We start from the raw sequence: 17,085 nt of genomic DNA, 5'->3' as shown, positions 1-17,085 counted from the left end.
CAGCCATCTTCCTATGAGATGGGTAGGACTCCAACCAGCAAAGAACTTTCTCATGATAGAACTGACTCCAATTTTGCTGGAACTTCTTAATTCCACACTTGGTTAATTGCTGCCTTAATGGAAACATTAAAAACTAGGATCAGGAGTCAGGAATTCAGCCCTCCCAGGCTGCTTATCATTCAATATGATCATCTGCAGGAAGTGCACCCAATTGCGGCTCCTCACAGGCCGCATGGATAGGTTGGAGCAGCAATTGGATGCACCTCGGAGCATGAGGCTGGCGGAAAGCATCACAGACAATAGTTTTAGAGATGTGGTGACACCCAAGGTGCAGGCACATAGATGGCTGACCGCTAGAAGAGGCAGACAGCCAGTACAGGAATCCCCTGTGGTCATCCGCCTCTCTAACAAGTATACCATTTTGGATACTGTTGGGGAGGGGATGACCTATCAGGGGGTAACAGCAGCAGCAGCCAGACTGGTGGCACCATGGCTGGCTCTGTTCCTAAGAAGGGACGGACAAAGAGCACCAGATCAGTAGTTATAGGGGACTCTGTAGTTAGGGGTACAGATAGGCACTTCTGTTGTCATAAAAGAGACTCCAGGACGGTGTGTTGCCTCCCTGGTGCCAGGGTCCAGGATGTCTCTGAACGGGCAAAAAGCATTCTGAAGGGAGAGGGTGAAAAGCCAGAGGTTGTGGTACATATTGGTACTAACGACATAGGGTAGGGTGCGTGACGAGGACCTGCAGCGGCAGTTCAGGGAATTATGTAGAAAGTTAAAAAGCAGGACCTCCAAGGTTGTAATCTCAGGATTACTCCCTGTGCCATGTGCCAGTGAGGCTAGAAATAGGAGGATAGTACAGCTCAACATGTGGCTAACCAAATGGTGTAGGAGTGAGGGTTTCAGATATCTGGACCATTGGGATCTCTTCCAGAGCAGGTGGGACCTGTTGAAGAAGGACAGGTTGAGTCTAAACTGGAGGGGCACCAATATTCTGGCTGGGAGATTTGCTGGTGTCACTCGGGAGGATTTAAACTAGCTCGGCAGGGGAGTGGGAACCAATATAAAGGTGAATAGACTGAAATGGAACCAGAGGATAGGGCCAGCAAGACTCAGAGGAAGAGCAGGCAGGGTGTCGTTGCTGATCAAAACGGATCTGGTGGACTGAAGTGTATCTATTTCAATGGAAGAAGTGTAACAGGTAAGGTAGATGAACTTAGAGCTTGGATTGGTACTTGGAACTATGATGTTGTTGCTATTACAGAGACTTGGTTAAGGGAGGGACAGGATTGGCAACTTAACGTTCCAAGGTACAGTTGTTTCAGGCGGGATAGAGGGGGATATATATTGGGGTGGGGGAGCTGCACTACGTGTTAACAAGAATATCACAGCTGTACTGTGGGAGGACACCTCAGTTGGCTCATACAGAGAGGCAATATGGATAGAGCTCAGGAACAGGAAGGGTGCAAGCACAATGGTTGGGGTTTACTATAGGCCTCCCAAAAGCCAGCGGGAGATAGAAGAACAGATATGTAGGCAGATTTTGGCAAGATGTAAAAGTAAAAGGGTTGTTGTCGCGGGTGATTTTAACTTCCCATATATTGACTGGGACTCACTTAGTGCTTGAGGCTTGGATGGGGCAGTTTGTAAGGAACATCCAGGAGGCCATCTTGAAACAGTATGTAGATAGTCCAACCAGGAAAGGGGCCATACTGGACCTAGTATTGGAGAATAAGCCTGGCCAGGTGATTGATGTTTCAGTAGGGGAGCCGCTTGGGAACAGTGATACAATTCAGTCAGCTTTAAGATACTGATGGATGAAGATCGCTGTAGTCGTCAGATGAAGGTGTTAACTTGTTGGGGAGGTTAATTACAACAATATTAGGCAGGAACTGAAGAATGTAGATTGGAGGCAGATGTTTGAGGACAAATCAACATATGGTATGTGGGAGGCTTTCAAGTGTAAGTTGCTCGGAACTCAGGACCAGCACATTCCTTTAAGGATTAAGGATAAGCATGGCAAGTTTAGGGAACCTTGGATAATGAGAGATATTGTGAGCCTAATCAAAAAGAAAAAGGAAGCACTTATCAAGGCTAGGAGGCTGGAAACATATGAAGCAAGGGTGGAATACAAGGAAAGTCGAAAAAAACTTAAGCAAGGAGTCAGGAGGGTGAAAAGGAGTCATGAAAAGTCATTGTCCAACAGGATTAAGGAAAATCCCAAGGCATTTTATACATATATAAAAAGCAAGAGGGTAGCCAGGCAGAGGGTTGGCTCACTCAAGGACAGGGAAGGGAATCTATGTGTGGAGCCAGAGGAAATGGGCGAGGTATTAAATGAATACTTTGTGTCAGTATTCACGATAGAGAAGGACTTGGTGGATGATGAGTCTGGGGAAGGTTTTTAAAGGGCATCTTGACAAATACATGAATAGGATGGGAATAGAGGGATATGGTCCCTGGAAGGATAGGCAGTTTTAGTTGTGATGGGCAGCATGTCGGTGCAGGGTTGGAGGGCCTAAGGGTCTGTTCCTGTGCTGTAATTTTCTTTGTTATTTGTTCTTTATAGCTGATAGTTTGGGTCATGTTGAGATCAAAAGGGAGGAGGTGTTGGGGGTCTTGAAAAACATTCAGGTAGACAAGTCCCCAGGACCTGATGGAATATATCCCAGAATACTGAGAGAGGCAAGGGAGGAAATTGTTCGCTCCTTTAGGGAAATCTTTGTATCCTCACTGGCTACAGGGGAGGTCCCAGAGAACTGGAGAACAGCCAATGTTGTTCCTTTGTTTAAGAAGGGTGGCAAGGATAATCCAGCTAATTACAGGCCGGCGAGCCTTACGTCAGTGGTAGGGAAATTATTGGAGAGGATTCTTCAAGACAGGATTTACTCCCACCTGGAAATCAATGGGCATATTAGCGAGAGGCAACATGGTTTTGTGAAGGGGAGGTCTTTTTGAGGAAGTGACGAAGATGATCAATGAGGGTGGGGCAGTGGATGTTGTCTACATGGACTTCATTAAGGCCTTTGACAAGATCCCTCATGGCAGGCTGATACAGAAGGTTAAGTCACATGTGGTCAGAGGTGAGTTTGCAAGATGGATAAAAAAACTGGCTCAGTCATAGAAGATAGAGGGTAGCAGTGGAAGGGTGCGTTTCTGAATGGAGGGCTGTGTCTAGTGGCATTCCCCAGGGATCAGTGTTGGGGTCTTTGCCGTTTGTAATATATATAAATTATTTGGAGGAGAATGTAACTGGTCTGATTAATAAGTTTGCCATTGACACAAAGGTTGATGGAATTGCAGATAGCAATGAGAACCGTCAAAGGATACAGCAGGATATAGATCAGTTGGTGACTTGGGCAGAGAGATGGCAGATAGAATTTAATCCAGAAAAATGTGAGGTAATGCATTTTGGAAGGTCTAATCCAGATGGAAAATATACAGTAAATTGCAGAACGTTTAAGAGTACTGATCAGCAGAGGGATCTGGATGTACAGGTACACAGGTCACTGAAAGTGGCAACGGAGGTGGAGGCATATGGTATGTTTGCCTTTATCAGCCAGAGCATTGAGTTTAAAAATTGGCAGGTAATGTTGCAGGTTTATAGAACCTTAGTTAGGTCACATTTGGAATATTGTGTTCAATTCTGGTTGCCACACTATCAGAAGGATCTGGTGGCTTTGGAGAGGATACAGAAAAGATTGACCAAGATGTTGCCTGGTATGGAGGGCATTAGCTATGAGGAGAGGTTGGAGAAACTTGGGTTGTTCTCACTGGAACGATGGAGGTCGAGGGAGGGACTTATAGAGGTCTACAAGATTATGAAGGGCATGGGCAGACTGGATAGTCAGAAGCTTTTTCCCAGGGTGGAAGAGTCAGTTACCAGGGGCCATGGGTTTAAGGTGCGAGAGGCAAGGTTTAAAGGAGATGTACGAGACAAGTTTTTTTACAGAGGGTTGTGGGTGCCTGGAACTTGCGGCCGGGGGAGGTCGTGGAAGCAGATACTACCTGACTTTTAAAGGGCAGCTTGACAAATATATGAATAGGCTGGGAATAGAGGGATATGGTCCCCGGAAGGGTAGAGGGTTTTAGTTGTGATGGGCAGCATGTCGGTGCAGGCTTGGAGGGCCGAAGCGCCTGTTCCTGTGCTGTAATTTTCTTTGTTATTTGTTCTTTATAGCTGATCCTCTAGCTCAATGCCATATTTAAATCTTTCCCCATACCTCTTGATGTCTTTAATATCCAAATAAAAACTTGAATGCATCCAGTGAGATAGTCTTCACAGCCTTCTGTGGCAGAGAATTCCACAAGTTCACTACCTTTTGAGAGAAGAACTTTTTCCTCATATTAGTCATAAATGGCCTACTCTCTATCCTGAGACTGTAAATGTGAAATAAAATCAGAATTTGCTGGAAAAGCTCAGCTAGTCTGGTAGCATTGGTGAAGAAAAAAATTCAGAGTCAACGTTTCAGGTCCGGTGATCCTTCCTCAGAGCCATTCTGAGTTTTTGTTCCCATTCTTACAGAGATACAACTGGTCGTGGTTTAACCAGAAGGCCGCCGCACCTCAGGTAAGGGGAGAAGGCTGAGAATATGGGACCTTCATGGTAACCTCGGTTGGTGTGGGAATTGAAGCCATGCAGATTGCATCATTCTGATCGCAAACCAGCTATCCAGCCAACTGACCCTGAGACTGTGACACGTACATCTAGACTCCCCACTCAGGGAAAACATCGTCCCTGCATGTAGTTTTCCAGCCCTGTTAGAATTTCATATGTTTCAATCAGATCCCCTAATCCTTTTGAACTCTAGTGAATACAGGCCAAGTTGGACCAATCATTCTTCATACAACAGTCCTGCCATTCCCTGGGTCAGCCTTGTGAACTTCCACTACACTCCCTCTATGGTAAGCTTTTCCTTCCTTAGATAGAGAGACCAGAATTAGTGGTCAGTGAACAGGATATTGCAGTGTAAATGCAGCTTGATAGCAATATTGCTGACCTGTTCCTTTACTTTGCTGACTATTGATTACAAACTGATACAGTAGGAATTGGCTGAGTTCAATTTGTCCTACCTTTTTCAGTTTCAGACAAATCTGGGCAAATTTTCACATTGTCAGGTAAATGCCAGTGTTGTAGCTCTACTGGAATACCTTGACCAGGGATGCAGCTAGTTCTGGAGCACAAGTCTTCAGTCCTATTGCCTGAATGAGTCAGGGCCCTAAGCCTTTTCAGTATCCATTGCCTTCAGCTGGGTCTTGATATCACATGGAGCGAATTGTACTGGCTGAAGACGTGCACCTGTGATGCAGGGGACCTCAGGAGGAGGCCACAGAGAATCATTCACTTGGCAGTTCTGGTTAAAGATAGATGCAAATGCTTCAGCCTCAAATCTTGCATTGCTGTGCTTTTCTCCCCTTCAGTTTAGGATGGGGATAATTATGGAGCAGTGTCCCCTTGTTATTTGTTTAATTATCCATCACCATTCATGACTAGATGTGACAGGACAACAGAGCTTAGATCTGATCCTTTGATTGTGGAATTGCTTCACTGTGTCCATTGCATGCTACTTCCACTGTTCAGCGGACAAGTAGTCCTGTATGTTGTACATTCATGAGGTTGATACCACGTTTTTACTTATGCTTACTCCTGATCCTAGCATCCTCTCCTACACTCTTCATTGAATCTGGGAGATCAGCCCTGACTTATGCTAATGGTAGTGTGGGGGTATATGTCAGCCAATAGGTTTACAAGATGTTGTTGAATACAATTCTGCTGCTTCTGGCGCACCACAGCACCTCAATGATGCCCAGTTTTGAGTTTCTAAACCTGTTTGAAATGTTGTCCTAATTAGCACAATGGCAGTGCCACACAAAACCCATGGAGGAGATCTTAAAATGAGGACAGAGACTGTGGTCTCATGGACAAATGCGTCTGCAACAGGTAGGTTGGTCAGGACGATTTCAAGTATATTCTTTCCTGGTTTTCATTCCTCACCGTCTGCCACTGACCAAGTCTTGCAGTTACATTGTTCAGGATTCTGCCAGTTCTGTCAGTAGTGGTGCGACCAAGCCATGTTTGGAGGTCGACTTTGAAATGCCCCACTCAGTTTATATTCCGTGCCCTTGCTGCCCTGAATTCTTCACCCAAATGGAGTTCATCATAGAGGATCACTGATTCATTGCCAAGGGGGAGGAGGTGGGGGCAGCAGGTAGTTATCAGCTATAGGTTTCCTTTCCCATTTTAACCTGATGTCATAAGACCTCATGATCCCTGGAGTCAATGTTGACCAACTCCCCCCCGACGGTATACCACTGTGCTGCCACATCTGTTGATGAGGCAGGGTGTACCCACCAAAAGTGACAGTGCTGTTTGAGATATTATCTGTAAGGTACAGTTCCATGGCAAACTGTTGCTTGACTCGTCTGTGGGGAAACTCTCTCGGGGAGGTGATGGCCTAGTGGTATTATCGCTGGACTGTTAATCCAGAGATCCAGAGAATGTTCTGGGGACTTGGGCTCGAATCCCGCCATGGCAGATGGCGGAATTTGCGTTCAATAAATATCTGGAATTAACAGTCTAATGATGACTGCGAATCCATTGTTGATTGTCAGGAAAAGCCTATCTGGTTCACTAATGTCCTTTAGGGAAGGAAACTGCCATCCTTACCTGGTCTGGCCTACATGTGACTCTAGACCCATAGCAATGTGGTTGACTCTTAACTACCCATCCACAATAGCACTGGGCACTGAGGTGCGGCAACATGCTGACATTCAAATGTGCCACAATCAACCTCTGACCTAAGCCATTCTACAGAAAATGAAACCCAGCTGATCAGTTAGGAAGACAAATGAGGGTGTCTGAAGGGATGATCAAAAAACCATCCTATGCCTTTGTAAAATAGACTGAGCCTGATCTAATTGGGGAGTTTAATAGCAGTTGATAAGGTAGATAGAGGGAAACTATTTACTCTGACATGGGAGCTGAGAGCAAGGGAGGGTATAGCATTAAGATTAGAGCTTAGCTGTGAAGGAGTGTTATCAGGAAGCACTTAGTCACACAAAGGTTAGTGAAAATCTAAACCTCTCTCCACAAAGAGTTATTGAGAGTTTGAAATTGAGAATTTCAAAACTGAGATAGATCACTCTTTGTTTGGGATTGTTATTAAGGGAATGCAACTAAGATGGACAGGAGCATTTAAAACAGAATTCAGCCAAAATCTAACTGAATGGTGAAATAAGCTCAAGGCGTGAAACAGCCAAATCCTACTCCATCCCCTTCCCAGGAATTTCTCATACACCAGCTAATGGCTGAGTGTAAAATCCAAACTGAGTTGAGGAGTAACTTCTTCTCCCAAAGAGTTGTGAATCTGTGGAATTCCCTGCCCAGTGAGGCTACCTCATTGAATGTTTTTAAGGCAAAGATAGATAGATTTTTGAACAATAAAGGAATTAAGGGTTATGGTGAGTGGATGGATAAGTGGAGCTGAGTCCATAAAAAGATCAGCCATGATGTTATTGAATGTTGGAACAGGCTAGAGGGGCCAGATGCTCCTGCTCCTATTTCTTATGTTCTTATGTTCAAAGAAAGAAATGCATTTATATAGTAACTTATCCCATCACTCAGAAATGTTTTTGCGTGGTTCACATATAAAAAAAAATCACTGGGAAAGCAGTGCTCTGATAGAATTCACTCATAGCAAGATTCCAGAAAAGGGGTAAAAAAATCAAAGAGGAAGGAGCGAATCTGCAACCGAAGGAAGGATGAAGTCAAGTTCACCAGGAAACCTCCCTTCTTCTCAGACTATTGGTTTGACATCCAGTACTGGATCAGCAGAAATTCCTTGCTAATAATTATTTTTGGTTAGATTGAAGCCATTGTTTTTGGTCTTCACCACAAACTGCATTCTGTAGCCATCAGCACCAGCCCTTTTCCTGGCCAGCGACTGAACCAGACTTTTCACAATCTTGTTATATTTAACTCCAAGATGAGCATCCAAAATAAAATTTGTGTTATCTCACATCCCACAAAATGTAATGCTTCTCCGACCGAATCATCAATAGTTTACCCAGTCGTCACTGGGACAATGTAAAAAGCTGATGTTATCAGTCTGAAGCAATTGCAAAAGAACAGGTGGACGATTAACATTTTTTCCCTTCAGTGTTTACAGTGAGAAGTGTCAAAGGGGACAAAGCTCTAAGTTCCTGCAAGTTGGAGGAAAAAAAATCTCATCATTCAATTCCCATCAGCACCATGAACAGCAATGGATTCGCCAGTGTTTTTAATTTACTGCAACCAGCGGAACCCAGTGTATGCTGAATAACCCAATCTTACAGTATCCATGTCATCAGCAAGAGCACCTATTGTCACCTCTGTAACTTTGTTCAACTCTGTCTCTGCTTCAGCTCCAATGCTGCTGAAGACCTTATTGATATCTTTTCTTAATCTCCAGGTTTGATTGATCCAAAGCACTTCAGGCCAACTCCCATTTTCCATTCATCCAAAACTCTGCTCCCGACCATTCATCATCCTGGTGCTCACTGGCTTATGTTACCTTCCATTTAGAAATACTTCAGTTTGACAATGAACCTTTTCATTTCCAAATCTCTCAACGGCCTCAACCCTTCCTATCTCTTTCAGTATAATTCCCCATGCTATCTGATTGATCTAATACTGAGCTTGTGAGCATCTCTGATTTTAATTGTGCACTGTTTTTGGTCATGTCTTCAGCTGCCACTTCCCTAAGCTCAGGAATTCCTGCCCCATGTCTCTTTGCCGTTCTTCACCTTTTCAGATGCCCCTTAAACCCTACCACTTTGCCCATCTTCACTTGTTACTCAGTGTCAAATTATATTTGATAACATTCGATAATAACTGAGTACATTACAGCTAAATTGATGATGTTCTTAGCTACAATCTTACCACTCCCTCTGGGAAGTGACACACCAGACAATGCCTCCAATACTGAGCTCTTCCCAGAACTCTGGTCTCCAATCACTGCAATGGCTGGAAGATTCAGGTCCTTGTCCACTCCCAGCTTTCTCAGCGAGTCGATAAGATCAATGCAAGGACGTATCTTCTCCTCATAGCAGTTATAAAACATCATCTCCATTCTCTGAAAATAAACCGAGAAAAATTCAAGAGTCCAAAATGATCGTATAAATATTTCTGAGTTAGAACTTAATATCGTGATTAACGCTAACTAAGTCCTCGATTTCTTAACTGACCACTTTATATCAATTCTAAAGTCTGGCATTCCACCTCTAAACTTTTTTATCTCTCTAGGTGCCGTGTTCTTTTCATATGCTGCAGCTCTTTGATCATGGGGCATGGACATAGCTGGACAAGCTAGAAATTATTGTCCATCCTTACTTGTCCTTGTGATGAATCAATCACTTTGCTGTGGTTCACAGGCAGGCCAGACCAGGAAAGGGTAGTAGATTGCTGTCCCTTCAGGACCTTAGTGAATCAGCTGGGTTTTTAAATACAACATTAAATTTTTAATGATCACCATTAACGAAACCAGCTTTTAATTCCAGGTTTACATGACTTAAGTGAATTGAAGTTCCACAAGCTCCCATGGGGGTGGGGAAAGGTGTTGGGAACAGGGGGCAACAGTTGAATCCATGTGCCCTTTTGTATGAGCTATCTGATTGCTGACCACCATACTACACAGTGCTACCCTAATACTACTATTCACCTTGAGATTGGTGCCACCATTCTCCTTTTAGACACTGACCTACAGGGCCTGCTTAGCCTGGTGTTATATAACTACTACCCCAGAGTGAAGAGGTTCTTGTCTTAAACCAGACGTAGGCCATTGTATGATCACAATCAGGTACAAGTTACATTCATGAGACAGGCATTGTCCTAAAGAATATGAGGAGACACAGGATGATAGGTCCTCTTTGAGGTCCAAAAAACCCCAAGTTCCTATGACATCATCATGTTGGTGGAGCTCTTCGTCATTAACTCTTTCAGAACCAAATTCTGTTGTAACATTCCCAATTAGCCATGTCTCTGGATCACTGGCCCAGTGACTTTACCTCACTGCCACCATCTCCTCCTGCAATCAAAAAAGCTTCCTCCTTGCCTAAGCCTCTACGATCTGACATGAGGTAGCAATGGATAGGGTACTCTAGATCTGTGCACTCAGGGTAACCGCAGCAGAATTGACAACAGTAAAAGATTTTGTTGGCACAAAGGTAACAGGTATGATTGAAGTTTAGGATGACAGCATTATAGAAGAAACAAGTTCAGTATGACCTGACATTCATTGCAAACCAACCACCAAATATACGATATAAAAAAACCACCAGCCCCTTCTCCAGGGTAACTAGGGTTCGGTAACAAATGTTGGCCTTACCAACGACATGTGCTTCAAGGGAAGGAATAAATAAAACACAAATGCAAATACAATTTCACTGCTCATTTTAATTGATGATACCAGTCTGGTCTTAAGCCCATTATCATTTTTGCTCAGACACATTACAGGTGCTGGTGGGGGAAAGTGTCTGGTTTTCTTAAATGCATCACAGTCCACCCTATAATATAGTGAAGAGGACTGTTCTGGATATTGCTCTGGCTAGGGTTGTAGAATAGTTAGGATCAAATCATGCCAGAGGATTAAATGTCAGTGGTCTGGTACATGAGTTGACCATTTGTTCAACCCACAAGAAATGGCAGAATTGCATTAATTGGCCAGAATAAGTAATTCATCTTATGTGGCTTTTTCAGATTCATTCCCCCAGGAAGAAGGTGATAAAACAAAGGGTTACTTCTGTACAGGAGTTGAGACATTATGTTGAGGTTGTACAGGACATTGGTGAGGCCTCTTCTGGGTGCTGTGTACCGTTCTGGCCACCTTGTTATAGGAAGGATATCATTGAGCTGGAGCGGGTTCAGAAAAGATTTCCCAGCATGTTTCTAGGAACGGAGGGTTTGAGTTATAAAAATAGACTGGAAAGGCTGGAACATTTTTCACCGGACCACAAGAGGTTGAGGGATAATGTTATATAGAGCATAGAACATAGAACATAGAACAGTACAGCACAGCACAGTACAGGCCCTTTGGCCCACAATATTGTGCCGAACTTTTACCCGAAACCTAAGGTCTATCTAACCTCCACCCCTACCTTATACTATCACCCATATGCCTATCTAATTGCCGCTTAAATGCCCCTAATGAGGCCAACTCCACTACCCTCTCCGGCAATGCATTCCACGCCCCTACCACCCTCTGAGTAAAGAACCTACCTCTGATATCTCCCCTATATCTACCTCCACTCACTTTAAAACTATGCCCCTTCGTAATAGCTACCTCCACCCTAGGAAAAAGTCTCTGGCTGTCCACTCTATCTATACCTCTGATCTTTTTGTACACCTCTATCAAGTCACCTCTCATCCTTCGTCGTTCTAAAGAGAAAAGCCCTAGCTCTCTCAACCTTTCCTCATAAGACCTTCCCTCCATTCCAGGCAACATCCTGGTAAATCTCCTCTGCATCTTTTCCAATGCTTCCACATCTTTCCTGTAATGAAGTGACCAGAACGGGACACAATATTCCAGATCTGGCCGAACCAGAGTTATTGAGGTTTATAAAATCGTGAGGGATGTAGATAAGGTGAATGATAAAGGTCTTTTGCCTAGGGTATGGGAGTTCAAAACTAGGGGGCATAATTTTATGATGAGAGGAGAAAGATTTAATAAGGAAGTGAGGGACAATTTTTTTTTAAACACAGAGAGTGGTTCATGTGCAGGATGAACTGCCAGAGAAAGTGGTAGCTGCAGATACAGTTACAACGTTTAAAAGATAAGTTCATGAATAGGAAAGGTTTGGAGGGATATGGGCCAAGCGCAGGCAGGTGGGACTAGTCTAGTTTGGGAACATGGTCGGCGTGGACTGTTTCCATGCTGTATGACTGTATGACTCTTCCTTTACTAACCACTTATATAGGTTGTGCTTTCCTTTAATTTTTGTTTTGATGCCATGAGCTCCATACAATACCTCTTATTGTGTTGCTATCGGTTGACATACCTTGCTGGTTGATTGAAATTCAAGATCAAACAAAGGGAATGAAGAATCTGAATCTTCTTTCTGCATGTTCAAAATCGTTGCCTGCTGCTTTTTTATGATCTGCTGGGTGGGCTAAAATAATTTCATTTGCTTAATATAGAACCATAACATCACCCATCGTCCACATAGCAACCAGCATAGGAGCCATAGTTCCAGACATCCACACCAACCATTAACAGACCAGCCCAATTTAAAGAGTATGAATGCAATACATATGCAGAGACTGATCAGAATAACAAATTGTTAATGCATGTGAACATTGGGTAACTTTATTTTATTCATGCACAAGATGAAGGCATTGCTAGTTAGGCCAGCATTTATTGCCCAACCCTAATTGCCAAGAGGGTAGTTGAAAGTCAACCATATTGTTGTGGATCTGGAATCATACATAGACCATACCAGGGAAAGATGACAGTTTCCTTTCCTAAAGGACAGCAGTGAACCAGATGGGATTTTCCCCTCAACAATTCACAACTGATTACAGGGTCACCATTAGACTCTGAAATTCACAATTTTATTGAACTCAAAGTCTACTAGCTACTATGGCAGGATTTGAATTTGGCTCCTCAGAACATTTCCAGGGTGTCCAGATTAATAGTCCAGTAACAATAACATGAGGCCATCACTTCCCCTGGTAGGTAACTTGGTAATGTTAACATGTATATTTTGGGTTTCTTTCTATAATATAAGTCTGAATAGAAATGCAATAGTTAAAACATGCTTCCTGGTCTACCAAAGGTGGGGTATGATGGCCTCATGGTATTATCACTGGACTGTTAATCCAGAGACCCAGATAATGTTCTGGGGACACAAGTTCAAATCCCACCATAGCAGATGGTGGAAGTTGAATTAAAAACAAAAAAGATCTGGAAGTCTAATGATGACCACGAATCCATCGTTGATTATCAGGAAAAACCCATCTGGTTCACTAAAGTCCTTTAGGGAAAGAAACTGCCATCCTTACTGGTCTAGTCTACTTGTGTCTCGAGACCCACAGCAATGTGGTTGACTCTCAAGTGCCCTCTAGGCAGTTAGGGATGGGCAATAAATGCTGCCAGGCCCCCCCACCCTCATCCCATGTATGAAATAAAAGCATTATTACAATGTGCACACAGTAGGCAGCCACTTTATGGTACTTTAATAAAGAATCGATTCTGACCAGAACACCATCTACTGAATACAGAACATGCTCTAGACCATAAGACATAGGAGCAAAAATTGGACCATTCAGCCCATCGAGTCTGCTCCACCATTCAATCATGGCTCAATCTGATTCTCCTGCTTTCTCCCCGTAACCCTTGATTGCCTTGACAATCAGGAGCCAATCTATCTCTGTCTTAAATGTACTCAATGACCTGGCCTCCATAGCCTTCTGTGGCAGTGAATTCTATAGATTCACCATTCTCTGGCTGAAGAAGTTTCTCCTCATCTCCGTTCTAAAAGGTCTTCCCTTTGCTCTAAAGCTGTGCCCTTGGGTCCTAGTCCCTCCTACCAATGGAAACATCCTCCCAACATCCACTCTGTCCAGGCCATTCAGTATTCTGTAAGTTTCAATTAGATCCCCCCTCATCCTTCTAAACTCCATCGAGTATAGACCCAGAGTCCTCAAACGTTCCACACTTGGTTAAGCTTTTCATTGCTGGGACCATTCTCGTGAATCTCGTCTGAACCCACTCCAGGGCCAATTCATCTTTCCTGAGATATGGGGCCCAAAACTGCGCACAATACTTCAAGTGTAGCCTGACCAGAGCCTAAGAAACTCAGAAATATATTCCTGCTTTTATATTCAAGTCCTCTCAAAATAAATGCCAAAGTTGCATTTGCCTTCCTAACTACTGACTCAACCCGCAAGTTTACCTTGAGAGAATCCTCGACTAGAACTCCCAAGTCTCCTTGCACTTCAGATTTCTGAATTTTCTCCCCATTTAGAAAATAGCCCATGCTTCTATTCTTCTTACCAAAGTGCATGACCTCACACTTTCCCACTTTGTACTCCATCTGCCACTTCTTTGTCCATTCTCCTAACCTGTCCAAATCCTTCTGCAGTCTCCCCACACCCTCAATACTACCTTTTCCTCCACCTGTCTTTATATTATCTGCAAAATTAGCCAGAATGCCCTCAGTTCCTTCATCTAGATCATTAATGTACAAAGTGAAAAGTTGTGGTCCTAACACTGACCCTTGTGGAACACCACTTATCACCTGCTGCCATCCTGAGGATCACAGAATCACAACAGTGTGGAAGCAGGTCCTTCAGCCCAACAAGTCCACACTGACTCTCAGAGCATCCCACCCAGACCCATCCCCCTATAACCCACCGAATCTACACCTCCCTGAACACTACGGGCAATTTAGCACAGCCAATCCACCTAGCCTGCACATCTTTGGACTGCGGGAGGAAACCAGAGCACCTGGAGGAAACCCACGCAGACATGGGGAGAATGTGCAAACTCCACACAGACAGTCACCCGAGGCTGGAATTGAACCTGGGTCCCTGGCACTGTGAGGCGGCAGTGCTAACCACTGTGCCGCCCTTTTATCTCCACTCTCTGCTTTCTGCCAGACAGCCAATCTTCTATCCTTGCTAGCACCTTGCCTCTAACACCATAGGCCCTTATCCTACTCAGCAGCCTCCTGTGCGGCACCGTGTCAAAGGCCTTCTTGAAGTCCAGGTAGATGACATCTATTGGCTCTCCTTGGTCTAACCTGCTCATTACTTCCTGAAAGAATTCCTACAGATTTGTCAGGCATCACCTCCCTTGATGAAGCCATGCTGACTTTGCCCTATTTTACCATGCACTTCCAAGTATTCAGAAATCTCATCCTTCACAATGGACTCTAAAATCTTACCCACGGCCATGGTTAGGCTAATTGGCCTATAATTTTCAGCCTTTTGCCTTATTCCCTTTTTAAACAGGGGTGTCACTTTAGCAATTTTCCAGTCCTCTGGGACCCTTCCTAACTCTAGCGATTCCTGGAAGATCATCAGTAACGCCTCCACTATCTCTTCAGCTATCTCCTTAAGAACTCTGGGGTTTAGTCCATCTTGTCCTGGTGATTTATCCACCTTTAGGCCTTTCAGTTTTTCTAGCACCTTCTCCTTGGTGATGGCCACCATACTCAGCTCTGCCCCCTGACTCTCTCGAATTTTTGGGATATTACTTGTGTCTTTCACTTTGAAGACTGACGCAAAGTAATTATTCAGTTCCATTTCCTTGTTCCCCACTACTATCTCTCCAGCATCATTTTCCACCGGTCCAAAGTTCACTTTTGCCTCTCCTTTGCCCTTTATATAGCTAAAGAAATTCTTACAGTCCTCCTTTATATTACTGGCTAGCTTACCCTCATATTTAATCTTTACCCTCCTTATTTCTTTTTTGTGTTGCCCTCTGTTAGTCTTTGTAAGCTTCCCAATCCTCTGGTTTCCCACTGCCCTTTGCCACATTATATGCTTTCTCTTTTGCTTTTATGCTATCCCTGACTTCCGCAGTCAGCCACGGTTGCCTCATCCTCCCTGTACCATGCTTCTTTTCCCGAGGGATGAATTTTTGCTGTGTCTCCTGAATTATTCCTAGAAACTCTTGCCATTGCTGTTCCACTGTCTTTCCTGCTAGGCTCCTTTCCCAGTTAATTCTGCCCAGCTCCTTGCTCATGCCTCTGTAGTTGCCATTATTCAGCTGTAATACCATTACCTCTGATTCTATCTTCTCCCTCTCAAATTGCAGAGCAAAATCAATCAGATTATGATCACTGCCTCCTGAGGGTTCCCTCACCTTAAGCTCGCTTATCAAGTCCACCTCATTGCACAACACTAAATCCAGTATTGCCTGTTCCCTAATGGGGTCCACCACAATCTGCTCCAAGAAGCCACCTCATAGACATTCCACAAATTCCTTTACTTGCAATCCACTACCAGCCAAGTTCTCTCCCTCATTCACACACATTCTCACCATTTCTCCTCCACTTACATTCTTCCCCTCTTTCATTCACTCTCCACTCACATACTTTCCATTCATTCTATCACACTCTATCCTAACTTATTCTCTCCTTCCCTCACACTCTCCTTCCCTCACTCTCATGCTCTCTCCCTCACACCTTCTCCCTCCCTTACACCCTCCTTCTCTTGCTCCATCACTCAATCAAGCTCTCTCTCTCTTGCATAATGCTTTGCTTTCTTCTAGGATCCCTTTATCTCCCTCTCTCAAGTGCTGTCTTTCGCTCTCTCACTTCTTCTGCCACATGCTCACGCACTCCCCCCACATTCTCTCCCTCTCTCACTTGTAACCTTGCCCACTCTCATTGCCCCCTGATCCTTACTCAATTGCATCTCAAGGCTCATTTACTCACATCCCTCCTTCTCTACACTTTCTCCCTACACCTCAACTCCCTCACACATCCCCCAACCTTATTCAGCCACCTTTCCCCTCAGTCAAACACTGTTCCCCACTTCACCCTCACACACACACACACACACACCCTTCACCCTCACTGTCACTGTCACCCTCTCACATCTGCATTAGCAATTAGTTGACAAAATACCTTGAGATGAAAAGCTACAAACCTGACAGAGTATCTGATCAGTCTGTGCTGGAGAACACGAAACTAACAGACAAGTTAAATACTCTCTGACATGTCTCCGCCCACTGACGTTTTACCAAACTACTTTGCATGAGTTTCTATTCTTTTAAAGGGACCATGCAAGTTTCATTTAAAAGAAAATTTATTTGTGCATATGTTTTAAGATAAATATGAAGACAAAATAAGTACTGGCATCAAAAGCACCTTTAAATCCACCTGGATCTCCTTTACAACCAATGGCAATTTTATTGACGTGTAATAGAGGAAACAGCTAAGTTGTTCATTGCAAGCTCCCAGATTGTGATCAGGACTATAAGCATTTCTTTAAATGTTAGTTGGTGCATAAATGGTCAGGACGCTGGGAGAAACCTCTGCCGTTCATCAACTTTGTGGAGTGTGGTATCTTTTGTGTTCAGGCAGGGCAGTGATCTA

The 17,085-nt window shown here is 44.0% G+C and overlaps 1 protein-coding gene across 1 annotated transcript in view; it reads right to left on the bottom strand.

The window, feature by feature from the left end:
• Positions 1 to 16,670, bottom strand: part of LOC109929367 (interferon-induced GTP-binding protein Mx3) — a 50,723-nt gene extending 34,053 nt beyond the window's left edge. Inside the window, exons 1-3 of the mRNA XM_020529040.2 lie at positions 16,637 to 16,670; positions 12,037 to 12,147; positions 8,924 to 9,116 (exon numbers count right to left, since the gene is read on the bottom strand). Coding sequence (XP_020384629.1) covers positions 8,924 to 9,116; positions 12,037 to 12,102 — 259 coding nt within the window. The 5' untranslated portion in view covers positions 12,103 to 12,147; positions 16,637 to 16,670. The remainder of the gene's footprint in view (positions 1 to 8,923; positions 9,117 to 12,036; positions 12,148 to 16,636) is intronic.
• Positions 16,671 to 17,085: the final 415 nt, after the last annotated feature.

This window comes from Rhincodon typus, chromosome 11, assembly GCF_021869965.1.
Source record: "Rhincodon typus isolate 14 chromosome 11, sRhiTyp1.1, whole genome shotgun sequence".
In the NCBI taxonomy this organism is placed as follows: Eukaryota; Metazoa; Chordata; class Chondrichthyes; order Orectolobiformes; family Rhincodontidae; genus Rhincodon; species Rhincodon typus.
Note: the sequence above shows the minus strand (reverse complement) of the source record. Positions and strands in the feature narration are given on the sequence as shown.